Source organism: Podarcis muralis, chromosome 8, assembly GCF_964188315.1.
Source record: "Podarcis muralis chromosome 8, rPodMur119.hap1.1, whole genome shotgun sequence".
Taxonomy (NCBI): Eukaryota; Metazoa; Chordata; class Lepidosauria; order Squamata; family Lacertidae; genus Podarcis; species Podarcis muralis.
In genome coordinates, this window is record NC_135662.1 from 51,479,391 (window position 1) to 51,506,547 (window position 27,157).

The following is a 27,157-nucleotide window of genomic DNA, read 5'->3' on the forward strand; positions in this document are numbered from 1 at the left end:
AGAAGAGAAAAGTTTGGATTTGATATCCCACTTTATCACTACCCGAAGGAGTCTCAAAGCGCCTAACAATCTCCTTTCCCTTCCTCCCCCACAACAAACACTCTGTGAGGTGAGTGGGGCTGAGAGACTTCAAAGAAGTGTGACTAGCCCAAGGTCACCCAGCAGCTGCATGTGGAGGAGTGGAGACACAAACCCAGTTCACCAGATTACAAGTCTACTGCTCTTAACCACTACACCACACTGGCTCTTACTATTGCAACTGAGTGGGAAGGTCAGCAGGGAGAAACTTTGCACATTCAGCTGAACGTGTTTAGAATTTTCTGTGTGAACAGGAACCACAATTGCTCAGGGTTTCCAGCTGCATAAAGCCTTCTAAGGGCTTTCTAAGTTCATTCAAATGAACACATGAAAATTCCATCTTTAGATTCAAGATCTAAGGCTGCAGTCAGCACAAACAGGGTATGCACAACTAGTTCCTCCCTCCACAATTTCTGAGAACACATGAAGGTGAATGTCTGAACAGGTCGAGTGAAAGTTTCATAATTAAAGTGGCAAATTGAGCATTAATTCTTTGCAGAAATATTTCAAGGGCTGTGCACACAATACCTACTTTGATTATCTTTGACTGCAAAACCAGAGCTGTTTGTGGCCTCCTCATTCAAATAGTAGAAGAAATGATGGGCCTCCACAGAATTGTCTTTGTCCACTGCACTGATGGTCTGAATAACCTAAAAGCAAACAATGGCAAGCAATATGCTTAGCACCAAATATTATTGGCTGCCTTTGAAAGCAATGCAACAAAATTGCGTGCAAGACATTCCATTCAATTAGTAAGGTTGAAATCCCCCTGCCTTGTCTCTGAAGGGCAGGAAATGTATTAGCTGCAGCAGCAAATACACATCACTTAACACAAGCCTGTTGAGCTTGTTGATTTTCTAATGTCCTACAATTATGCCACTTGATTTTGTATTGATTGGGAGGAGATAAGCACTAAAGTCGTGGGCTAATGCAAATGGCTTCTGGAATTGAAAATGCAAAGGTTAAATAAAGTTTCCATAAGGGGGGGGGGGAAAGAATAATGTATAAAGTATTCTGCCCTTCCTTTGTTCTCCAAGGTGAAAAGTATATCATTCTATATTTGAACACATCCTTCAATACAAAAACCTATTTCCTTCCAGCCCACAAACATCATAGGCATCACTCAAGTGATGTATTATAGTTGCCGTGACCGCAAGATTGTGACAAGTTCATGTGCTGAATTGTTGATTCTTTGAGATAGTAACAGATTGATTATGGGAACACTTGGTTGTGTTTTCAAAGAAACAAAATAGCCTAAATTTCCAAACCTATTGAACCAGATTGTCATTTGCAGGAAAACAGAGTCAAAATTAGCGTCTTTGCATTCAGAAATCATTGATTCCATCACCTCAAATAAACAAGCCATGTTGCCGTTGTTATAATGAACAGTTGCTCTGCTTGCTAAGAGTAAATATTTGTTACCATTATCGGTTGATACCATTGGGCAAATCGTACATTATCAGTGACAACATTTTTTATCTTGCTATTTCAGCTCCACATTATCTTGCCATTTCAATGCACTACCAGTTCATTTCTTTCATTAAGAGGGTAAGTCTTCTAAAATGCTGTTTAATGGCTAATTGGGGCTTAAAAACCCAGCCTTGCCAAGTACAGGGTCAGAGAAGCCAACAGACAGCCACAGAAATTACTTTGTGATTATGGCACAACCATAGTTCAATGCAATGATGGGCTAATAGAGTTTTTTAAAGAAATGATTTTTAAATGTTTATTTTCATTGATAACAGCCTGATTCTATCATCTGCTGCTTTAGTTCTTAGGATGAGATGCAAGCTTCTGCATCAACCTGACATAAAAACAAACTGTTTCACGTTACACCTATGACACCCTAAGTTACTGGTCTAATCATAACAGGATTGCAACAGCAGGTCCTCTAACTCTAGCTACTACAAGTTGTCAGCTGTCTCTTCAAGCAGTAGCAGCAGCTCCTTGTAATGACATAACCTTACATTAGATACAACTCCATGGTGGCAGAATACTCATGGACAGATTGAGTAGGCAAACTCCCCTTGCTCCCTCTTCCCCTTCAGAAACAATAGTGGGTGTGGTTTAAGAATGGACCATCTGTCAGTGTCATCCACCCCACCCAGTTTCTCATTTTTCAAGGCTCAAGTTAAGTGTTCTGCATCAGTTTGCTTTAAAAAAAATCCTCTTGAAAATTCACCAGCAGTTTAATGCAATTTTTTGCTGTGCAGTTCTGTAAGCAATTTTGCCGACAAATACATTTTTACAAGCAATTTCCTCTAACATGCATGGTATTTTCTGTAATATATGGGGTTTTGTGAATAATTTCCCCTGAATATTTGCATTTTTGTACACATTTATTTGGTTAGAGAATTGTCTCACAAGATTCAGAGTATAAATTTAAAACAATTAATGATCTCCCACATCGTTTCTACTTTGGTCCGAAACTACCTGATAGACAGCAGTTCACTAGTTAAACCATCATCTCCTTTAAAAAGAAAAAGAAAAGAGTGCACTAATTGTTTCTGGATCAGGGTCTAATATGACTTCATGCTTTATGTTAAAACAAAGGTAACATAGTTGGATATTACTTTGGAAAGCTTGCATGGGTTGGTTTATTGATTGTGCTGAAATCTAATTGCCAAGAATTGTGTCATATCAAGGCTCATTAATTTGAAAACTGTAGCAATCTACAAGTCAGTGGGGAAGACTACTAACTGGGGAACTTGCCTGGTCATTGTTTAAAACAGAAATTGGTTTGAGTAAAAATCCAGGCTTTAGAGAAGGGTCAGCCCTAGCATTAGACATAGTGAAGCAACTGCTTCAGGCAGCTGCATTGGATATCATGATTATATTTGTACTGCCATAGAGGGTGGAGAACTTGACTGGCCTTGGGTATTCTGCATCTTGACTTGGGGATGAGGACTTTAATGCTCAACCTAAGGCAGCAGAAAAGTGCCTTGGGTCAGCCTTTGAGAGGAAGCAGCTCTACCTCCTAAAAACCTTGAAAGCAAACTGAATCTTGACAGCTTGAAGTCTGCCTGATACAACCAGAAGGCCTTGAAATTATTGTGGCAGGGGATGGAGGAAATGGTCAACTACAGTTTCTTTCAGTTTCATATTTTTCCAGACTTGGGATCAGATTGCCACATTTATGCAGCCAGGCATAATGTATTTCTTTTTTAAAAGGAGTCTTCATAAAAAAAATTGCCACCATTTTAGTGTGCATTTCTAATATGCACATTTTATCATGCAGTATATATTTTCCAGAAATATATGCTGTTTTGAGCACGGTATATATGTATGTCTGCGCATATTTCCTGGTTGGAAAAGATCATCACAAAATTCAAAGAACTGCACATTTCAAAGTTGTACTTTGGTTCACAAATGCAAATAAGGTATGTCTGTGTTAAAATGCAAACTCAACTGAATCTCTTTCCCATCACAATTTGTAGCTAATCTGGCCTTCATTTCAGATGAGTAATCCAATTTCTTCCTCATTCCATCCTTAACACTACTAGCCTTCTCTACCAGTTGGAAGGGAAGGAGAAAAGAGTATATAAACCTGGTGGGTATTGAGAAAAAAATCATTCTCCAGCCTTGTACATACATTTTTCAGTGGGTGATCCTCTCACTTCCCCACCTTTCATTTCCCACTTTCTTTCTCAGCACCGGAGCCAAAGGTAAAGATAAAATCAGTAGCTACCACACAAAATGAATTTCCAAACTGGGAAGAGAAGCTGTGCACTACTGCAACAGGAACTTGAACCCTTCTTAGGCATTATGTCATCTCATTGGAAGGCAAAAAATGCAGGGGAGGTTTCTGTGGGCAAGTGTGGTCCATGTGGCCCTTGTCTTCATCCTTGCATGGTCAAGCTTAATAGCTGTAGAGGGCTTTGACTTCTTATTCCTTCTGTCTCTCCCAGGGTCTGTTTTGCTGATTTGTCAGCGGCTGATTTTCACTGAAAAAAGCCCTGTTCATCTGAGCTGTCTCCTTTTCATTAGTATTACATGGGAGCTTCAAACACACTTCATTTTTCTTTTCAAGGATGGTTAGTGATGTTCAAGGATTTCATTTGACTTGAAGATTTTTACTTGATTCACATCTCAGGCTCAAACTGCCGTTTTCTTGCACTTCAAATTTTGCATTATACTTCACAGCTCAAAGAACATACCAAAATGTGTACAGAATATATACTTTAGGTTAAAACACAAACAAAATGCACACAGAAACTGATATACTCTGAAACAATACATTCATGGTTTGTTTTTGTATTTTAATGCAGATGGATGCAAAAATGGAATGGGACAGAAATATTAACACATGTGAAACTGACACAAATCAGAAAGAGAATGATCTATCCATCTCTTTTAATCACTCCCACATAAGAACTTCTTTAAATTCAACATGGATGCCAATATATTGTCACAAACAACTATCAGATGCCATCCTGTGGCCCCGAGGTTCCACCAATCAGATTATTGTAGCATGTCCCTCAGACCTTGTGGGGGGCTGGACTATATGTTGCCATGATTATGGCCTGCATTTTTGGCAAAAAACCTTATTGGGACCAACCCCCACATTGCCCAAATGTTATTTTTTTGGGGGGGGGGGCGCCTCATACACCCATGCTGCTTCCTTTGCATTTTTCGTGTTGACAGTTATTATTTCTCTCGTAAGGTGGGGGTGGGTGGGCTGAGGTAAGCATGCCATTCCTGTCAGCCCTGGAGAGCATGTGTGCATGCGTGGGTGAAGAGAAAAGCCATTGGCCATGCTAAGTCAGGCTGGTGCCGCTTAAGCTAAAATGTTCTTTTCCCCATGTGAGGGAAGATGAGGCGGCGGCTATTTACCTTTCCATGGCTTGCACTGTGTAGATAATGAGCGGCCTCCTCAGCAGAGTGCATAATTGTTTTGGAGTGCAGCCGCCCAGGCACTCACTGCTTCCTCCAGTGGGGAGCACTGCCGCTACAGACACGGGCAGGCGTCACTCCCGAGGCACCTCCGAGCCCCTGACAGCACAACTACCCTTTCTGAGGTCAGTCACTGGCAGCTCCATGGTGGAAATCCGAACTGTGGCTCCTTTCCCCTCTTCCCCACCCTCCAGCCCAGAAGAAAAGATTGCTGCGCACACGCAATAGACAGAGAAGGGACTTGTCTTGAGCAGCCGCCCGTCTCACTTTTGACCCCCGAGCCTGGCTGAGTCACAAAAACCATCATGCATGCACACTATGCTGGCTGCCTGGATCTAGAAGGCAATTGGGCTGATCTGACCCGCGGGGCTTAGTTTGCCAACCCATGCTTTAGATGAATACAGTTCCCACACCCTTTGGGGAACCTGTTAAGCAGGCTTCCTCAAACTTGTCCCTCCAGGTGTTTTGAGACTACAGTTCCCATCATTCCTAACCACTGGTCCTGCTAGCTAGGGATCATGGGAGTTGTAGGCCAAAAACATCTGGAAGGCTGAGTTTGAGGAAGCCTGCTGCTAAGAGTTCTCAGAACTGGACAAGTCTTCTGTGTGAATCTCTGTAGGGTCCCTTCCTCACTAAACCTAAATGCACAGCCACTGGGGGCATGGCCAGAAGTTACATTCACACTGAGGGCAGGGTGGGTGAGGAAGCTTGGCCCAAAGTCATAGGACTCCATTTGCCCCTCACATATTCAAATGAGCACCCTCCTTAAATGGCTTGCTGTCTTCTGGCAAATCCTATCAAGTCTTAGTGAAGCCAGTTGCAATGTGTAGATCTTCCAATAGCCAAAGATGCAACATCCACACACAAGAGAGTGGTATCAGCAGGTCTGGGGGAAATTCCAAATCTTGCAGAAAAGCAACAGCAATAGCGATCTTTAGAAAAACACTAAGGTGTGTAGGAGGGGGAATCCCCAAAAAGGGAAGAACAGAGGAATGGCAAAAATGGTTGTGACATCCCCTACAGTGACCAGACTGGTTACACTCCCCTAAATCTATCCCTGCTCTGAATAATAGCACTTTAGTCTGCAGCATTTTGTTTTATGTTCCACTTGTTCATATGGACCCTTGCTTGTTTTGTAAAATATTATCTTCATTCTCATCTTCCTACATAAAAACAGGTAGGAATTTCACAATTAGGGATCAAATTTGCCATGGTCTAGAAGTGCACGTAAATAAAACAACTGGTCTCTGCTGACATCTTCCAATACTTTTCACTTGTTGTTTCTTTTTTTCTTGATCCACTACATATAGATTATCAATATTGTTTTAATTTATACAGAATGCCTCCCTAGTTTTATATTTTTTAAAAATGGTTGAATTATATTCAAGTTGTTATTTTTCCTGGCATTTGCGGCATTATCTCTCTTTTATAGAGAACTAATGTCAAGTAAGTAGCTTTCACTTTGACTGTAATTGCTGACTATTTTATTTTATGCTAAGTGCTGGGTAAATATGTATTGCCTTGCTATCTCTGTTTCAAAGTGCAAAATACACATTCATCCACTTTACGAGCTAATAAGTAAATGGTCAAGTAAATTGCTGCATCAAAGTCAATTCGCAGATGATACGCAAATTGCAGGTATTTGTGCCAGAATAAATATGTATTAGAGAGGACAGTATTATTTCAGAAAGATACAAGTAAACATAGTATCTCACCCTCAGCAAAAAATATTATTCTTCCTTCATGCAAAGCAACTGTAATGTCCACAAGATAGCAGGGATACACTACTATTATTGCTATTATTTTCTTTTGTTGGTTTTTAAAAGAATCATTGAGTAGCCACTCATTGTAATGATTCTTCTGTACTACTTCTAAAGGGTTTTTTTTTAAAAGCTTTGTGTACTAATATGCACCACCCTGATATTTTTTGAGAGGGTAATATATAAATGCTTTTATAAATAAAAAATAAAAAAAACCATTTTTATGGATTTCATGTTCTCCAAGGGTGTGTGAACACTGCATACTGTCTTCAAGCTGGGTTTTTTAAAAATACAATACTGTACATAAAAGTTCAATATCTGAAATAGCATTAACAATGAGTAAAATACAGCAGCAGATAAACCATTATTAGATGCAACAACTACAAAATCATCCCAATGCAAAGTGAATTTTTAAAAAAGTCTTTGCAAAAACCATAAAAGGCAATGGAGAGAGTGGAGGGTACTCTGGCAAAACAGGGCCACCACGAAGAAGGCTTGATCCATGTTACTTACGAACTGAATCATTTTCACTAGTAAACTTGCAACATATGGTGATAAACAAGTTCGGTCAGGTACATATGGATGTAAGCAGTTCTTCCAATAATGACCGCTCTCCACATCAAACGGAGGACGCCTTTTGTGTGCCCGCGCGCAGTACCCCCGATCCTAGGTGACTCCTGGCAGAGCACTCCTGGACCACCACCCAAGTTGTGAACCTTAAGGCTCCCACCAAACCTCAGTTCAAATAACCAATCACGACTTGGGAGGTGGAGCCAGGGGAGCGGACCAAGTAAGGGTAGGGTCCGCTCTTTAAGCATAAAAGAGGGTGGAGCCTACCTGGGAGCTCTCAGTTGGCTCCAGAGCTTCACCTGCCCTATCCTCCCTTCATTTAGACCTTTTATTGCAGGTTGGCTTCTTCTTTACAGGTATGTGGGTGCTGCTGCAGTCTTACAATGGTTGCTGTTAAAGGACCAGGAAGAATTTCCCCTGCATTGGCACGTTTCGCCTTCCCCGTAGCAAAATGTCACAACTTTGGCGGTTTTAGGCCTTGGTCGGAATCCTTTAGTCTATCTTCCCTAAACGGGGTGGGGTGTGTGAAGTGGTGAAACATGCCCCCCCTGCGGCGGCGATCCCAGGGTTCCCCATTAAAGGGGTTGTGTTGAGGGGAATCACTGGCCATACACTGAAAGGTTGTCAGTGCACTCCCCTGTGTTGCGGTGAAATGGGGGGTGGGCTCACTGCTTAAACATATGTCTTCCAAAGCCAGCCCAATCCCCAGACAGATTGGTTAACCCTGATGTGCCCCAGATCCCCGGACGGGGACTGGGAGGGATAAACACCCAGTGCCAAAGCCAAGGTCTTCCCAAATCTGAAATTTTTATAAAGCTGTGGCCAATTTTAATCCCGTAACATGTTGCCACGAGTCATTATTCCACCTGGGTGTCGCATGGGGTCAGGGGGTCTCAGCCTGGGCACACAAACTGCTTACAAAACATTGGGGATTTTAAAGAGCAATAACGTAATGCTTAAATTGGCCCTGAAAATGTGACTGGTAGCAGCAGCAACAACAACAACGCAATAGGATCAAGATGGCACAAGCAATGCAAAGTAGATGCTCCTAAAAATGTTCTTCTTTTGCACTCTAAACCAACTGAAGTTTCCAGGTGTCCCTCATGTTTCTTTTTCCACTTGAAAGCCATGGTTTGAGGACCAATGCCCCACATAATCTGTGTTCCTTTTTTATTGGCTAATCAAAACATTCACCTCAGCATTCCACTTTGCAGCTTATTTGCTGCCCATATCTTTTTTTTTTCTATTTCATTCCAGTGCAAGTAATCCAAGCCATCTGGGATCATGTTCTGAATGCCAAAATACTAGGCAGCCAACCTTTTTGGGTTATTGTCTGACATCCCTAAGGGCAAATGAAGGTCATTTAAGCAATGCTCACTGTACAAATCATTTGCACAATCCTAAACAATCAGGGATCACAAACTATCAGGGATCAAAAATGAAACTTTTTTTTATTTATCCTGAACAAATGATGAAAGTGTATTACTTCTTCCAATTCTAGCAAAGTTGTGTGTGTGTGTGTGTGTGTGTGTGTGAGAGAGAGAGAGAGAGAGAGAGAGAGAGAAAGAGAGAGAGACTCCCTTCTCGCTCAGCCCTACATATAATACACAATAACAAATGTTGCTCAGCTTGTTTACTTACTTGTCTACAAATACATTTGAAGCAGAACGTTTCAATCTTCTTTAGGTCAGAACCAGGTTGTGGTAATTCTGACTGAGTCAGATTAATTCTGCTGTAGCATCTAAGATAAATTTGGTCCCCTTTTATATTGCTGGATATATTGCCGCCATTCTGGCACCCTTGTTTGGAAGTAAGCACAACTAAAAGCAATAAGATTTATTTGCAAACTGACAACTGCTCTGTCCTGAACGTTTATGCTTTACTGCAGCAAGTCTTATCCCAGAATGGACTAGAGAGCCAAAGACATGTGTCTCCAAATAACATCAGACTCAAATCTACCTCGATCATGTTAAAGGAAAGGGCAAGTGATAATTTAGTCCACCCCAAAGTCATTTTTACCCTAGCTCTGGTCAGATATGAGACATTTTACTAGAAAAAAAGTAACCTGGGAAAGGAAAGTACATAGTAAAATGGTGTGTTTCGTGTGCACGTTCCTTCACTCTGTCTCACCCATTTCTCTGCTTGGTACTTTAAATCACACACTCCACCACTTAAGGCAGATCCAAGTTTGTGACCGCTGCCTGTAGTTTGAACCTTAGGAGCAGTTTATAAGCGATAAATACTCTACAGGTTGTTTGGATGTAAATTCAAAGTTCTGCTGCACAAGGACTTGGGAAAGACATTCTGTCAGCCTAAACCCTGCATCTATCAAATGAGAATCTTAGCAACCAGCATAATTTATAAAATGGGAGTCTTACATGTTGTGTAGGTGAATAGCATAATTACTTTGCACTTTAAGAACTATAGAAATGACAGGGAATAATAAATCAGTTAAAGTACAGTGCGGAGCTAATTAACAAAGATCTTTGTTTTGTCAGGTTTTAATCTGATCATATTGCCCAGGCTTTTATAGTTTGCTCTGAGAGCTGAAGAGAGGCAGTGTAAATTCATGTAAATGTAACACACAATTTACTGGTATTATTCTGTTACATCTGATGGCTATCAAAGGATTAGACTTTCATTTTATTGAGTTCCTTTCATGCACATCCTGTTTTGAAGTGTTTTACAGACCAATGAATCCAACTCTAGGAGTGCACTGGACTTGGTTTGTGTAAGAAAAAGTCAGCTATTGTGTAGCCGATGCCTGGGTTTGTGGAAGGTGTGGAGCGCTGACATGAAAAGTATAATGGAAATCTATTTAAAGTGTCTGGTAAGCATGATGGATAGAGTTATGGAAAAATCAATCTCCTTTTACATTTAGTTTTTATTACCAAGTTATGTTTTCATATGATAGTCCCAAGGACTTACATATAGAGAGAGACCCATTTCCAGAGGGTAAATCAAAAAGTTCAAGAGCACCCAAAAGTCACAATAAAGGCAAAAAGAGGATGCAATCGCTTTATTAAATGCAGCTTTCCCCCCAGAATCTTGATAAAAACTAAACAAAATTTCTGTGGAAGTGATTTTTATTGGGAATTTTACAAATGGACTCTCCTGCATTGGATTGAACAGATGTAAGCCACATTAGCATAGAATCTCTTTTTACTTTTAAGGTAAGTTGGATCCTCCTAACAGAGGGTCCATGTTGTGCTCAGCCCTGAAACTTCCCTAACTGGCTTGTGGGCGGGGCTTGCCCCGCTCCAAGCCAGTGGTGCCACAGTTATGCCAATGGCCTTTAGCCAATCAGCAGCGTGGCAAGGTTGGGGGTATCTATTTGGCAGCACAACGTAGGGACCTCCTTTTGCTTCACGCTGCCACCTGGGGGCGAGCACCAGTCAATATACACTGACGGAGATCCTCCTGCTAGTTGTTTACCCTTCCAGACTTCCTGCAGGGTGGGGCAGGAGCCAGATATAGTTTGATACCAATGCCTAAGCCAATACCAGTCACACTTGTGTATTTTAATAAAGTTGTGGCCAAAATTTGCCCATTAACATTTAAACTAAATTCTGTCTCCACTGTGTCTTTATTTCCATTCAGGGTGGGTTTTGGGGCTCGAAGCACAACTATGTAGAGGGCTTTATGAAATCTTAGCCCTGGTTCATATATTTGGTCAGGATCAGTGCTGAGATATTGTTGGAGAAATATCAGTAGAGGCTGTTTCATTAGGTAGGGCAACCAGGGCTTAGTCTGACCAAACTAAATTTCCAGAACCTCCCGACTCAAGCAGACATCCACTCAATCTTAACCCTGCTTGTCCCAGCAAATATACAACTGCTCATTTAGGTGCTAAGTACTGATGAAACGACAATGTTTTTAAGTCTCTACAGTTTCTCTGCAAAGAAGAAGGAAAGAAGAAGAACCAGAACAGGTGGAGGTTACACAACTTTCTTTCCCAGCATAGAACAATTCTGAAAAATATATATGGCATTTTTCTGTTTGGTTAGGTGCTGCCTATTTATAAACAGCAATGCTTAAGTGTCTGGAATATATTTGCAAGGGAGGAAGCTGAGGACCTGGCTATGCCACACCACATGACCTCTTAGAAGTCCCAACAGGTCTAGTGCACATCAGTTGCCACTGGGCGTGAGTCTATCCCCTTTACTAGGGAATTAGTCTTCAGTGTGAAACAAACCCTCTATTTGAGCACACAACCTATGAAGGCCCAGTTCACATTATTTCTCCTCTTCAGAAATTGGTCAGGAAGAGCATACATGAAATGGGACCTGCTCCTGGCTGTTCATAAGGCCCAATTTCACATTATTTAGACACTAGGAGAGGATTTGCTTGAAAGAAGCTGGCACAGTGACTGAAAATATACGTGCTACCCTTTTAAAAGGGAGAACGCTAGACAGTCTAAAACCTGCAGTTTTCTGGCCCACCTGCTGCGTGTCTGGCAATGTTGATGTATTGTGTGGTGACCTTGGCATTTATGATTCACCTGAATAGCATTGTTATTGGTTTCTAGGGCCCCCACAATTCTTGTTTTCATCACGATGGCACTCGTATGAGGTTTGTGCCCTTATAGAGTGATCAATACACATTCCCTGCTCATTGTACATCAGCTTTCAATACCATGGGTTATTATGAGATGCTGGTGATGTTTCTGTGGAAGCTAACAGGCATTTGAGAGATCTTATCATGTCCCTCTTTGCAGACAAGATAAACATGAGGCTGCTAAGTGGTATGTCTTTAATGTACTGCTCTTACTTCTTTCTTTAAAAAGTCTGACCCAGATGTAGTCTGGATACAGTTGGCGAGCCAATAGAAGCTGGAGTACAGGATTAGTACACAGGACATTATATGTTTAAATCAAAATATTTATATACCACGTTTCATTAAAAAAATCCCAAGGTGGCATGCACCAGGATTAACAAAAGGAGGTAAATAACTTGTATAGAATGATCATAAAAGTGACTGGCTCATCTTAAAAGTTTAAACCACGGAATAGTGGACTTTCCCCCCAGGATTCCAGTCAAAATAGAAGGGTTAAACCTCCCCTTTCTATGTACTGTGGTCTCAATCCTGATTCCAATTAAAAAAAACTCTGACATTCCTGCAAGCCATCCCTTTAACATCCTGCGTAGCTAGTCCTAAGTTTGAGTGAATCATAAGCAGGAGATATACAGAAGATAGGAGGATTCATGTTAGTGATTAGATTCAACCTCCTCTAGATATCTGGTGAGTAGTCTAGGGTACTCTTGGATTCAGTGACAGTAATTGGAATGGTAGCCGGTGATGGTGGACGTGAACTATTCTCATCAACTGTATCTGATTAAAATGAGCTATGACATTATATTTCAGTTTCACAGCTGATGAATGTCAACCACAATTTTGAACCTGCACAGTAATATTGTGCTTGCAGGAGAGAATACGAGAGGAGGGAGGCAGACAGACACACAGAAAGAAAAGGACTACAGCTCTTATTAACAACACAAACAAGCATTATGGAAACCTGGCACTGAGAGGACAGGGAATGAAACAGGTAGAAGGTAAGAAGACAATGCAGATCAATTACAGAGTCAGTTGTTTCTGTTTTTGTCTCATTTCACAGTTTTACCAGTTCCATTTCTTCTTCAAAATTTGCATACCTGCCCCAATATATAAGTTCCAGTTTCAACAGTGGACAATGAAACACCTGTCCAGAGCAATGACCCATCTAAAGGGATGCCAAGCACTGATGAAAAACCCAGGATCATATGACTGATTTTTTTCCTCATGGTCATCCAAAGAAGCAGTCAACAAACACCCACAGTGATAACAAAAGTGAAACAGAAAGCAATGCAGATGAGGAGATGCAACAAGACTAAGGTCAAAGCAAGGCTTCACTCTCCATTTACCTCCTGTGGTGGACTGGAAAGGAGAAGTACTCCAATGATATGAACCACTAAAATCAGCTGCCACTGAAAGAAATCATTCATCCCAGAGTACCTGTCCAAATAAGAAAATCTTACACGATTTCAGGCAGCCAAGAAAGGATGAGCACTGGCAGATCTCAGCAGGGAGGAAAAGAGATCAACAAGACTTTTTCATCTTACCTGTCCAGCACCTGCATTCTCACACACATATGTCTCATAGTAATCCGAAAATTCTGGCGCATGTTCGTTAACATCACGAACATGTATATAAACATTCACTTTCGATATTTGTTTGGGGTTCACTGAAGCAAAGGAAACAAAAGTAAGTATAAATAAAAGGCAAAAATGGCAGCTCATAGTCTATTGTGCGACCCTATAGTATGATATATAATTTTGTCATTAAAATGCTTTGTTCAGCTCTAGAAGACGTGACTATTGTAAAAAAAGAGAACACCTCTCCTGTGAGACATACTGTGCCTTTGATTTCAGGAACAAATAGTATGACTGTTACATATTATTATATGTCACAATGAAATAATAATAAATATAATAGTCATTTTGCATAGCATTATCCACTGTGCTGATACAATGTCTTCAATAGGGGTAACTGCTTAGCATTCCATGACTACCTGTGACTGAGTCACATACAGTACAACATTCTAGAGCATGTGACGAGTTCATTTAGGCAAGTTCCTCCTTTGATCAGCGCAAGCGGCAAATTGCCTATTTGAAAGAGCAATGAAAGAATAAACACCCCAAACAAATATTGCGTGGACAGGCGGAGTCCCCAGATCCCGAGTGCCCCCCCCCGTCATGTGGAATAACGACTCTAGACAATGTGCTATGGGATTAAATTGGCCACAACTTTATTAAATTTCAAATGTGGGTAGACCTTGGCTCAGGCATTGGGCGTTCTCCCTCCCCAGTCCCCAGCCGGGGACCTAGGGAGCTTCAGGGTTATCCAGTGTGTGTGTGGGGGGATGGGCTGGCTCTGGAGAACATATGTTCAAGCAGAGACAGCCGCCCCCGTTACGCCGCCGCCGTAGGGGAGAACAATGACGACCTTTCGGCGTACGGTCAAAGCCTCCCTTCCGAAACCCCCTTTAACAGGGAACCCTGGTATCGTCGCCGCAAAGAGGAAGATGGACTAAAGGATTCCGCCCAAGGCCTGATACCGCCAAAGTTGTGACGTTTTGCTACGGGAAAGGCGAAACCTGCCAATTCCTTTCCGGCCCTTTAACAGCGACCTTACGTAGCAGCGCCCGCATACCTGTGAAGAAAAGTTAACCTGCGAAACCTGTGAAGAAAATTTAACCTGCAAAATAAGACATTAACTGAGGGTGGGTAGGGTGGGAGAAGCTCTGGAGCCAAGTGAGGATTACCAGGTAAGATCCTCCCTCTATTGTGTGGGCAGGTAATCCCTCCCCCTACCTGGCCTGGTTTCCCTGGCAACGCTTCCCCCAGGTGGGATTGGACAACTCACTGAGGTAGGCGGTGACCTCCAGGTATCCCACCTGAGGGAAGGCAAAGCCTATGCTGATGGGGCCACTCCAGATCCAGGGCTGCACGCGTCCACGCAAAGGGCGCCCCCCGTTTTAAGCGGGGAGCGGTCATTCCCTGATGTGACTTAAGACAAATGTTGTAGGTAAATGAACTGAGTAAGCAATAACTGAGATATGGACAAATGTGAAAGAAAATAACTGAAAACCAGAACCACTGAAGGAAGGAATTTACTTTCTTACTTTCCTTCTTTCTAGCAATTCTTTTACAGAAGATATGATAATTTTAAATGCTTTAAAACAAATGAATCTTTTGCTTAAGACAGGTATGACAGAGTATTGGCAGTCCCACACTTAAATAAGCTTAGTTTTCAAGAAGTACTTGATAAAGCCATTTTTGTCTTTACTTGTAAAAGTAAATGAAATCTAAAATTCTCTACAATGGCTATCAACAGTTTTATTTATTCATGGGATTTTCTTAGTCTTTGGATATTGTTCCATAAGTCAACATATCATTGCTTAGAAAAAGCAGAAAAGGCTAATTTTCCCTTATGTTGAAAAGAGGAAAGGGATTGTGGGAACTGGTTGTAAAATTTGGACATATTGACAAGGTCAGTCATGCCAATGGAAATCTGCTATAATGAATAAATGAATAAAATTTATAATGAATAAAATTAAAAGCAAAAATAAAACCCATATTTTGAATAAAGGCCTTTGTGACATTTTTTGACAAACAAATAATGCCAAATAGTTCTGTTTTGTTGTTTTGAACAAAATGTTTTAGGCTCTTTTATCATAACACCTGCTGTTCCAAAGAGGAATTTTCTTCTTCTCCCCAATTAGCTGTGCCAATGTTTGATAACAACTAACGTGACTTGCTTTTAAGAAATGAGGGTAGGATTACAGAAATTAATTCAGTATTTTTTGAAAAACCTCTGGAGAACAAAGATGTCAAACTAGATTGCCTATGTTATGTAATGCATTTTTTTTATATTGACCAAATTAATATGGCAACTATCACTTCCCAGCTGAACAGCAAAATAAAAGCTAGCATACAGGTATAGAACTTCTTTCTGGATAGTTTATCTCTAGATAGTTTCAGACAACCAGGCTTTTCCCAGTAATCTGTAGCTTTCCTGGTCAGCAAGGGATGAAAATCGTATGCACGCTGCACAACCAACTTTCCTAATATCCTAATTCTGCCACAGATACCAGGAAACTGTACTTATTAAAGATGTCTGTAACTAATGGGGCAATCCCGTAGCAAGATCCTCTGGGGTGAGTAGTTTAGCAAGCAGTGGTTCAGCTACAGTTAAGTCCCCAACCCTGGTTTAGTCAAAGATACACCACTGTAACTTGCTCATTCTATTCAGGACTCAGTAAGTCACCCAAAAGTGATGTTCCAGGGGCATGGTGGGGTGGGACCAGAAAGGGAGGATTTAGGCTGCAACCTAAGCCCGTTCAGCTCAGTCACAAGACCGAGCAACCCAGCACAGAATGCTATCTGGAAGTCTCTCTCCTCTGCTAGTCTTAGGCAGAGCAGCAGCAGCAGCCCCACTACTGAATGGGGTCTGGATCTGGTGTAAATTTATGCCAGCTTAATTTACGCTGGCTCACTTTTCTTGTGCATAGGATTGCTCCCTAAATCTATTCTGATTTTCAGTGCCTATAAATCATTGCATACAGCAATCCGAGATTTTCTAAAATTTGAATTTTGTGAGAATTTGTGATTTCAGAAAAAAGATGAGAGATATGTAGAGACAGATAACAGACTACGGAATACTATTTGGGATATTGCACAAAGAAGATCTCTTTATTGTCATTCCGTGTTGTTGTTTTAAAGGAAACAGAACAAAAGTGAAAATGAAGGTTCAAAATTTCACGCAATATGTTGGAATGTTGCAAGGTGGAAGGGAAAAAATGAGCTATATTATTTTGAGTTAAACTGAACTCAGTTTAAAATCTATTAGGATTCTATTTAAAAAATCTGTATAGTTTTTCCATGCTGTAAGTAATTTTTATTTTGGTATAATTTAATTTGTGTGTGCATTATCCTTTATAATGAAAAGCCCACAGCTCATCTTTTTGACAAGACAATCTCAAGTTATCTGAAATTGTTCCCTTGTGGTTTTCATTTACTCTTTTTATTGCTAGGCACTAAGTTTCTGGCACACTGTTCCAGATTTACATTTTTGATTTTTTGGAATTACCTCCCTAAGGCAAGGTGACCTGTAAGTGAGAGCACAAACGAGGCAATTTGCATTTGATTTTGAGACAAAACTGACAGGTGATATCTATATAAGGTATGCTTTCCTGATTTAATTGCAACTGTATGGAAGTCTAGCTGATTAAAGCCCTGCTTTCACAATTAATTTGAGACACAGGTTTCTGACTGGTGTTAAATTAAACCCTGGCTAATTTCATACCAGTCAAAAAATCTGCTGTGAAATTAACTGGGGTCTAATTTAACATAAGATCTTGTACCAGGAGAGCAGTTTTATATGCTTCGGTGTAACTTAAAACTGTTTTAGTTTCCATTATTTTCTTTTTTAAAAAAATGGTATAATATTTTATGAGAATCCAAGACTTGGGAGATCAAACATTATTTGGCTTCCAACTCATCATTTTAGCAATGCTACATACGGTAATGTTAGCTAGCAACGGTAAAATAATGAAAAAGTAGCTTATTTTCTCAGTTCAGAAAGAAGAGATATACTGAAGATAATTGCAAGGAATTCATGCCATCGCTCAAGCATAGGGTTCCTTAATGTCTTACTCACTTGATTCTGTGGCTGAGACGGTTATGTTGTGCCAAGCCGCTATCTCTCGGTCCAGAGGTTTGGTTATACTGATTGTTCCATTGTGTGCATTGATGCTGAAAAATCCCTTTAAATGCTTGCTGTGGACAATAGAATACCTGCACATCAAAGTAGGGAAGGGGGAGATGGAGACTTTCTTAAGAACTGAACAAAAATGGTACTTCTGAAACAAGGCTATATAAGCTATTGTCAGTGAAGAAAGGAGAGTGGTGTAGATATGAATATGGATGTGTTCTCCAGCTGCTCAGAAATCATGAAAAATGTACACTGATAAACATTTAAAATTCACTGCTACCAAGATCAAAGCGCTTCTTTCTATGAAACTAAATATGCCTCAGACCTATATTAATGTGAACCAAATCTAAAATGCATTATTCATTCTCATTGCGCAGGCAGACTCACAGCAGGTGAGTGACTCAATTCAAAAGAAACAGCGAAGTGCCACTTGTAAAAGGAGTAACACTGGCAACTTAGTTGGGATATAACCGCACATTTATTTCATCATGGTTGGCTTGATGCAGTGTCAAAGAAGCAGAGCAAAGGAGGAAGAGCTGAAAAGAGCCCCCTTGATAGTATGTATCCCACTTCCATTAAATAAAAAGAATAGGTCAGAAAATGGTGTTGCCAGGAAGTGGGGGGAAAGACCTTTGGGCTTACTTTTCACAAACTGTTTTGTAAGGCAGAATAAGGTTTTCCTACTTAAAAGACCTCCTTCTTAGTTTCCCTACAGTATTCCAGCACCCCCTCCCCAAAAACAAAAACTGGATATTTTATAGAGGGAATTTTTATATATTTTTTAATATATACTTATTCTGTACCCTTGGAAAGGGAGCACTCAAAGATCATTTTTTTAAAAAAATGGCTTACATTAAAGCAGGCATCACCAAACATGGGGTCATTTGACATTTTGAGAAAATGCTGTTGTTTGCAGAGAAGGCAAAGCGTAACACAAAATGGCTGCCATGGGGACATGGCATAATGCTTGCCACAACTAAAACAACAGAAAAAATGGAACAAGACCATAAATGGTGTGGGCATGCACCTCAGCAATGAAGAAAAGGCACCTACACCAGCCACCACAATTCATCTCAGTCACTGAGATAAATTATTGGGACTTCTCTGTTCAGATGACATGTTCATTGGCAGAGAGGCTGGGCCAGTGCAAACAGGAACTGAGCAGGAACGGCTAACAATCTCATATGTTGTGGATTTTTGAGGAAATATTTACTGAGATCTTTTGCAGATACTATTGGAAATGCTGACAGGTCCCATGATAGGGACCCCTACAATGAGATTTTGCAGAGTGCATGAGATCTCATGAAATTTGGGTGAGATCTTTTCAAAATCAGTGCTGCTGCTGGTGGTGCTTCTCTGCCAGTGGGGTGGGCAGGGCAGCAGCAGGGCAGCACTTCCCATTTTACCTAAATTGGATGACAAAATGGGATGTGCCACTCCTGATTAAAAGGTAAAGGTAAAGGTACCCCTGCCCGTACGGGCCAGTCTTGATCACTGCTCTGGCGAGCCAGAGCCGCACACGGAAACGCCGTTTACCTTCCCGCTAGTAAGCGGTCCCTATTTATCTACTTGCACCCGGGAGTGCTTTCGAACTGCTAGGTTGGCAGGCGCTGGGACCGAACAACGGGAGCGCACCCCACCGCAGGGGATTCGAACCGCCGACCTTTCGATCGGCAAGCCCTAGACGCTGAGGCTTTTACCCACAGCGCCACCCGCGTCCCCCCACTCCTGATTAGATAACCCATTAAAAGCAGCTACTATTGAAAGAAATCATACATCCCAGAATACCTGTCCAAATAAGCAATTCTTATCAGATTTGTGGCAGCCAAGAAAACATGAGAAGTAACTCTGTTTCAAAATGCTTGTATTGTTTAATAACCCCATTTTCTTTCCCAGGATTCACTTTACTTCACAAACTATAAAAGCAGTTATATTTATAAATCAGCAGTTCTTTCCAAACAGCAAATGTGCAACTAAACACTGAATGTGCAGAGTCTGGATATGCACACAGAGGTCCCCCTATAGCAAGGCTTTGCCATTGTATTTAAGGGAAACAAAGCTCCATAAATGTACCATTTTAAACACAAACAGGAGAGCCTCAACTGAATTAATGGGGAAGTGCCATACACCTCTCAGACGGAACATACAGGTCTAGATTTGAGCTGCTGTCTTCAGTGTTATTCAAGAATCTATGACAATCTCAGCTGGAGAAGGATCTCTTGAAGCTGCACCTGATTGAACTGTTGACACTGTCTGGATCTCTGGAACTCACAACTCCTACAAATGAATCATTCAAATCCCCTTCATCAATCTCCATCACAAATTCATCTAACGTGAAAATGGGAGGCTCATCAACATCCTTCACTCTGATCCTAAGAGAAGTTGTGTCTTCAAATGGCCCATCTTTTAGGAAGCGCTCATCTATGTGCCTGTTGAAACCTTTCACTTTCATATTATATATGCTTTGATTCTCATAATCCAATATCTGTATGTAAGAAAAGGAAGGGGGGGGGAGTAGAATAGTTTCCATTCAGCATTAGGAAGCTCATAATAAGTGTAGAATTAAAGACAATAAACATATTAATGGTTCATCTTTGCCTTACCTCTCTTTGCTTTTACTATTAAGTTTACTCCTTTAGTTTCCTGGTGTTTTTGATGATCAATCATTGGGCTGGAGCCTGGCTTTAGGAGTCTGCTCCTTCCCTGAGCTCTTCCTCTTGGCATTTTGCTGTATGCTCCCTCCGTATATGCAGTGTGGGCTTTGGCTAGGTGCCTTTTAGAAGAGGCTGAGCAGGATTTTTTGGGGGGTGGGGGGTTCCTTCATTGCCCATTAAGGTACCTCCTTATTTGCCTACTCCACACTGGGGACAATTTGGCTGGCATTCTGGGGAGTGGCATAGATTAACTGCTCATGGAGCATTGAGCCTGGGCATGTGAGGAAGCTGGGGGAAAAAACCTTAGGTATATTGAGGCATTACCAGGTTAAGGGCCCACTTTATGGATCCACCTGTGTTTTAGGTGTGGTGGCTTTGGGGAGGTGCCCTGTATGCCTGACATACATATTATGGATGGGCACTGGGCAACAGGGCCTGGGTACACATGGGTAGCTCATACTCAAGGCTCACCCAGCAAAAAAAGGCATTGTTTCCTCCTCATCCTTTGCTGGGGAGCCACAACCTACAGCTGTATCCCATGCCCAAGGGTCTGAAGGGATGCTTCCCTACCATAGACAAAATTATCAGCTGACCACAGTTTCTGAATGTGGTTAATTTGGTTTGTTGTTCCTGCAAGGTGTTGCATTAATTAAAATGCCATTGTCCCATGTTTGATCTCATGAATTTGTGTGGGTCTAGGGCCATACTTTTCTGCATACAGCCAATCTATCCTGGATCATGCCGGAGTTTGGCATACGTCTGAGAGAAGATTTTCTTCTTCAAAACAGCCCTTTATATTGCATTGATATTTTATCATGACCAACAACACAAGGCTATAACAAGCAAACGTACTTAATCTTGTCTGTTTCAATGATTTCTGTGGTATTTCTTTGTCAAGTAATGGCTGACGTCTCACCTTGTTTAATATGACAGTTCCTTCTTGAGTCTCATTGTTAGTAACGATGCGAACAATGTGAGGAGTGTCTCCTTCTATTACATAGTCCATGGCAGCATTCTCTCCCAGGTCACTGTCATCTGCCTTGATTTTGCCTAGAATGCTGCCCACGGGTGCTGCCTCAGATGCATACATTTCATAACGCTCTTGAAGAAACAACCAAATATCAGAGAAAGTTGCCAACACAATCTTGATCACCGACATAACAACTAAATGTAGACCACTTTTTATTCTGAAAATTGCCCAGTTACACAAGATGTATGGCTTGGGGGTGGGGGAGCTTATGTCATAAGCTCATTTTCTTTTGTGAAGCTTGGCAGCCTTGACTTGGATCATCCATTCATGAGTTTCAACATTCATGAGCCAATTCAACATTCCAGTTGTTTATAAGTTCACTTGCTTGCTTGTGTGCAATACAAAAACTCAATTGAACAATGACATATCAATTGTCCAACAACCAATTTCAAAGAGGGGAAATGAAAAATACAACTAATTGTGACTGAAACATCCAAGACTGACTTCATTTTTAAGGAAGACTGGAAAGATGTATGATGCTTTGCAACACAATACCTCAATATATTTCATTAGCTAAGCATCTAGAAATGGTCCCTAAGCAGTTGTGGGTTGTTTCGTATTGAAAGTAATACATTCTACATCCTCTAATGATGTGTTCAGTGTAAACACATCATTAGGTCACTTTATGATGCTCATGTCTAGAATATTTTTCCTTGTGCTTTCATTGCACAGTAGCAACCTAGTACCCACTAAAATTAAAGGTTTCAAACATTCTGCCTTCTGAGGCTCATTCCAGATCACTTTGTCTTTTGAGGAACATGTGGAGAAGGTTTGGAGGAAATGTCATTACATGTGCACACAATTCACTGTACTGATCAGGACTGCTGGACCTCACCATTGCTCTACTAGAACTGAAAGTGCACCCAAAATTATACTCAGCACCACCCTGCACATGAGAAAATTGTTCACAGCATTGTAGGAGAGGAGAGAAAATTGCAGGCTGTCTGTCTTTTAGGGAAACACATTTCCATGACTGCTTTTTTTTTAACTGAGGAACACCTGATAAGTTTTTAGAGAATCCAAGTAGTGAAAACCACTACCATAAATTACAGATTTTCTGTTATTAAAAATCTAAGGTGTACTATGCCTTGCCTGCTAGATTGCACTGAGATGTGTTGGTCCCAAGTTACTCAGTTTATATTTATCACTTAATTAGTTGGTCCTCAGAGGATTTTTGTCCTTAGCAAAACCTCATTTTATCCTTGTCGGTATAACAACACTAGTTTCAAAAATATAGGCTGCTATCCCCAAGAGAGGTGGAAATTGTATTAGGTGTTCAACGGAAGAGTTTCTTTCTATTTTAAATATCTGTATAGAAAGTGATAAGGCTGAGACAAAATGGCAGGGAACATGTTTTGTGTGAGTTTTACCTCCTCCAAAAAGAGATGCTCCCTCTTTCAGCAATGGGAAATACCAATATGGGAAAAAAATATTTGTAGCATGGTTCTCTCTCTAACACCCATTCAAGATAAAAGCGATGCTCCTGGACCTTATTCTGAATTGCCTTTTTGTGATGCAGTAAAATCTAAGCGGCTCTGTGGTATTTTTACATAATCAAATGTATTAGGTGATCCCTGTTTGGTTAGAATCATTCAAGGAAGGGGAAGACATAGTGGAGAGGTACATGGCACTAAAGCAGCAGTGAAGAAAAATAATTTTTCAGGATTCTCCATGTATACTCTAAACATTTTCACAGGGTGACTATTGGAAGAACTGTTTGTTCAAATGAAGCAGCTGCTTGCCTGGTGATGGACATGCAACTAAAGAAGAAACAGTTGCAGTTTTCTGACTGTGTTTTCTTTACAGGTTGCTCTATGCTTTTATTTTTTATAGCTATTTAAACATAGTGACTACATCTATGTTACCAAGACAAAATTGACAGTACAAATTTAAAGTAGTGAGAAAAGACTGAATTTGTAGCAGTAGTAGAGTTCTAGATGCCTCAGTTAAGAATTCACAGAAGTACATTTCTCAAAGTTCCTTTATCTAAATTATAAACGTTCCAACGAAATGGCTTATGGAGTCTGGACACACTGGGTTTACCTTCCTTTGGCATTAATTATACTATCAATGCAATGTTTCTTTGAATGGGTTATAAAGAGACAATGACATTTAATCAAGGAACATAATGCAATATAAAAACATTAATTTTTAAGTTTTGTACAAAAGTATTTCACATATAACATATGTTTTATTTATCAGAATTAGTTGGTCTGAATTTGCTCCCAACATTTAAAAAAAATATATGAACCAAAAGACATTTTACTCACTCTGCTGAAATCGAGGAGGATTGTCATTAACATCAGAGAGGTTGATAGTTACAGTTGTGGTAGCTGTAGGGACACCTGCTTCACCAACTCTGGCTTGAATGACAACAAAGCACTGATCCTGTGTTTCTCTGTCCATTGGGTAAGCCGTTCTTACTACCCCTGCAAAATATACAATATTTACAGCACAGTTAGATGTCAATGAGACCTGCAGCCTGGCAAGCATGTACAGCACTGGAATCTTAAAGTTCAAACTATTTTTCTCACACCAACGCATGAGAGTATTTTATCATACCATTGCCCCAGTCTAGAAAGGACACTTTGCATGCACAGAGGGTTTCCATGATTGGATAGCCTCTGGCTCTGCCTTTGTATGGACAAAAAGAAAAGGAAGCCTACAGGATGGTATTCTGATGGCCCCAGCTGTTTTGAAATCTGAAGGTACTGCTGAATTAGTACTGTGACCTGTAAGGTAGGGCTAAGGAACTTGTGACCCCCCCCCCAAGATTATTGAACTACAACTCCCATCATCCCCGAACACATAGACTTGTGTTGATGGGAGCTGGAATCCAATAACATCTGGAGGACCACAAATCCCCCTTCCCTGTTCTAAGAGCCCAGTTGCCTGTTTGGGAAAGACAGTCACTCTCTACCTCCAGCTGGTGAGAAGTGCAGTCAAAGCAATCTGGGTCAGTATCTGTTGATTTAGAAGCCGTGCACCACACACAGCTGGGTACATTTTGAAGAGCAATTCATATATGGAAGCTTATGTGGGTTGAAAATGACCACAACTTTACTTGTTACAGCTGGGATCACTGGGTGGGCTGCTCCTATGGGCCGTGTAAACAAACACACAAAGTCCCAGAATGGAGGAACCAGTACGAAGAGGAGGAGGAGGAGGAGGAGGAGGAGGAGGAGGAGGAGGAGGAAGAAGAAGAAGAAGAAGAAGAAGAAGAAGAAGAAGAAGAAGAAGAAGAAGAAGAAGAAGAGTCATCCTTCCTCCCACCTTCATCTTCATCAATGGAGCATGGGAGAGGGGGCCAGCATGGGGAAAAGGCAGCATCTTCCTGCAGCTCCATTATGTTCATTTAATCTTAGATGAAATCTGGATCCAACCCAGTTCTTTTAATTTAATTATAATACAGATATAACATCAAAGGGAAATTATTGGTTATACAGGTTTTTCACACCCATGTTGTGCATTACTGATACTCAAGAGTCTTATATCCATAACCAGCAATACCTGTTGTTGGCTCCACAGAAAAATAGGGTTGTTCAGAAGGGATACTGTAAAGCAGGCGGGCACCTGTTGGAGCTGTAGCTGTAACCTGAATCACCGAAGTACCTGTGGAAGTGTGGAGTGAAAGGCACAGTTCTTATGGGAGCATTTACTATAGCTAGCCATGTAAAAAAGTTACTCATTGTTTGTTAATGTTTCTATATGTATATAGACATATAGGCAACATAAAGATACTTTCTTTTCATGATCCTGTTAGGGAAAGTAAGGGTTAGGGTTAGTTTACATGCTTTATTCAATATATAAATAAATACCAGTGTAGATGAAATCCTCTTTTGTGTGTGACCCTTTATTTACCAAAGTATAGTGGATCTCTTTACAGAGACACCCAGCTTTTGGAATTATTCACCTGAAAAGCTACCTGTCTCATTTTTTATGAGATTGCGAAGCCTAGCAGAATCTAAATCTTGTCCTCCTTTTTACTGAATTTCACTGTGAATGCCTCCCATATCACTGCAAGGACAGCTACTTTTGGATTACATTTTGCCCATGGTAACAATGTGTAAACTAACCATTTTATGTATTGCATTTTTAGATTTCTACTATGGCCTTTAGACAAAATGGAAATAAAACTCAACTGACAGCACAATCCTATGCATTTCTGTGGAATTTAAGTAATGTAAGTAACAATGTAATCCAGATCCATGATCTGGTTGGATTAGAGTTTGGATCTTGGGCTTTCCTGGTTGAGCCTTGCCTCAGCCAGGGCTCAGCAGCTTTAAGACTCTCTCAAAATATACATCTCAAAAGCCAGTCTAAAGAGGCACATCCACCAAAAGCTGTGTAATGAAGATGTACCTGTTTGGGAAGGGAGTTCCACATTATAGGGGCTGCCACAGGAAATGCCCTCCCCAGGGCCACCCCCCCCCCCCAAGCATCTGAGGGTGGTTGGACAGTACTCCCTAAGCCAGGCTTCTTCGAACTCAGCCCTCCAGATGTTTTTGGCCTACAACTCCCATGATCCCTACCTAGCAAGACCAGTGGTCAGGGATGATGGGTATTGTAGTCTCAAAACATCTGGAGGGCTGAGTTTGAGGAAGCCTGCCCATGCTGATCTGAACACCAAGGGGTCTGTAGGGAATGATGTGGTCTTCAGCTATTCAGGGCCTGAGTCATTTAGGGCTTTAAACACTAATTTGAGCACCTTAAATTCAGTCTAGAAATGAACTGGCAACTAGTGCAGTTGTTTTTACTTGGCCATATTTTTAAAACAGGAGTATGGGGCCTGTGGCGCTCTAGATATGGCTCAGCTACAACTCCCATCATTCCTGGCCTTTGACTATGCTGGCTGTTGTTGAAGGGAGCTGAAGTCCAGCAACATATTGAGAGCCACAGTTCCCCCATTCCTGTTTTACACTTTGTTTTCCGCACACATGTGTACTTATGCGAGATGCTCTCTTAATTTTACACTGGCTACAGGTTTAAGAGATAATAAAGGACTCCATATTTAAAAAAACCAAAACACAAAAAACCACCAAACCAGGAGCACTGCATCAGTCCTTAATTTAATGCCTGTGGTGCGGCTTAAAAGAAATAAACTCAAAAGAAGCAATGCAGGCAAGACACACAACAGGATTCTGATAGCTTTTTATATCCTTGAGGTTGGTAATGAGCATTTTCCACTGAATAACAGATAGTGCAATCCATCTAGAGAAGACAATTTTGTCTCTGGTTGGGAGCTGGCTATATCCTAGATCTAAATCTGACACCATCCCCACGGGCCTTTCATAAGATTATACCCATGAAGGAAATATTCGTCAGAGCTTCTCATTTTATAATGCAGTGTTTATGTCTAACTCATTTCTTTCCTAACTCCTAAATACAAATACAAATCGACCTCTCTTGGGGCGTGCAAGACCTCCAGCCACTTTCTATCATAGAATCACATTATCACATCTTATCCCAAGACATTCCACTACAACGGCATGTTTCTCTGATAAATTAGTCAGCAGCACCCTCAGGACTTTTAGATGCCTATATAAAGCTGTAACATTATCTGTAAATATGTTGATAGGGAATCTGGCTGTTTTCATGGCATCAAAAGAAATGTCCCAAACTAATGGCTTGTGTGTTGTATCTCACCTGCAAACTTATTTGTATACTATTACTTAAGAAAGCAGCACAGAGTATTACATTTATTTGCTTGGAAGCTTCTTTGGGACCACATCATTTAAGTCAATTATGTCTACCCTGTGGGCCTTCAGAGGTTGTTGGACTACAACTTTCATCATCACTGACCAATGGCCATGATAGTTGGGGCTGATGGGAGTCCAATAACTTCAGGAAGGCTGCAGTTTCCCCATCCCTAGTATATTTTGGCTGTGACTTGGTTTAAGTAAAAAGGAAGTCACTACTAA

The 27,157-nt window shown here is 40.9% G+C and overlaps 1 protein-coding gene across 2 annotated transcripts in view; it reads right to left on the reverse strand.

Moving 5' to 3' along the window:
• Positions 1-27,157, reverse strand: part of LOC114600775 (cadherin-19-like) — a 67,769-nt gene that overhangs the window by 7,812 nt on the left and 32,800 nt on the right. For both annotated transcript variants that reach the window (XM_077933187.1, XM_028737438.2), the window contains exons 5-11: positions 24,747-24,848; positions 23,507-23,665; positions 21,123-21,307; positions 19,784-20,037; positions 17,499-17,635; positions 13,400-13,521; positions 611-728 (exon numbers count right to left, since the gene is read on the reverse strand). In XM_077933187.1, coding sequence (XP_077789313.1) covers positions 611-728; positions 13,400-13,521; positions 17,499-17,635; positions 19,784-20,037; positions 21,123-21,307; positions 23,507-23,665; positions 24,747-24,848 — 1,077 coding nt within the window. The remainder of the gene's footprint in view (positions 1-610; positions 729-13,399; positions 13,522-17,498; positions 17,636-19,783; positions 20,038-21,122; positions 21,308-23,506; positions 23,666-24,746; positions 24,849-27,157) is intronic.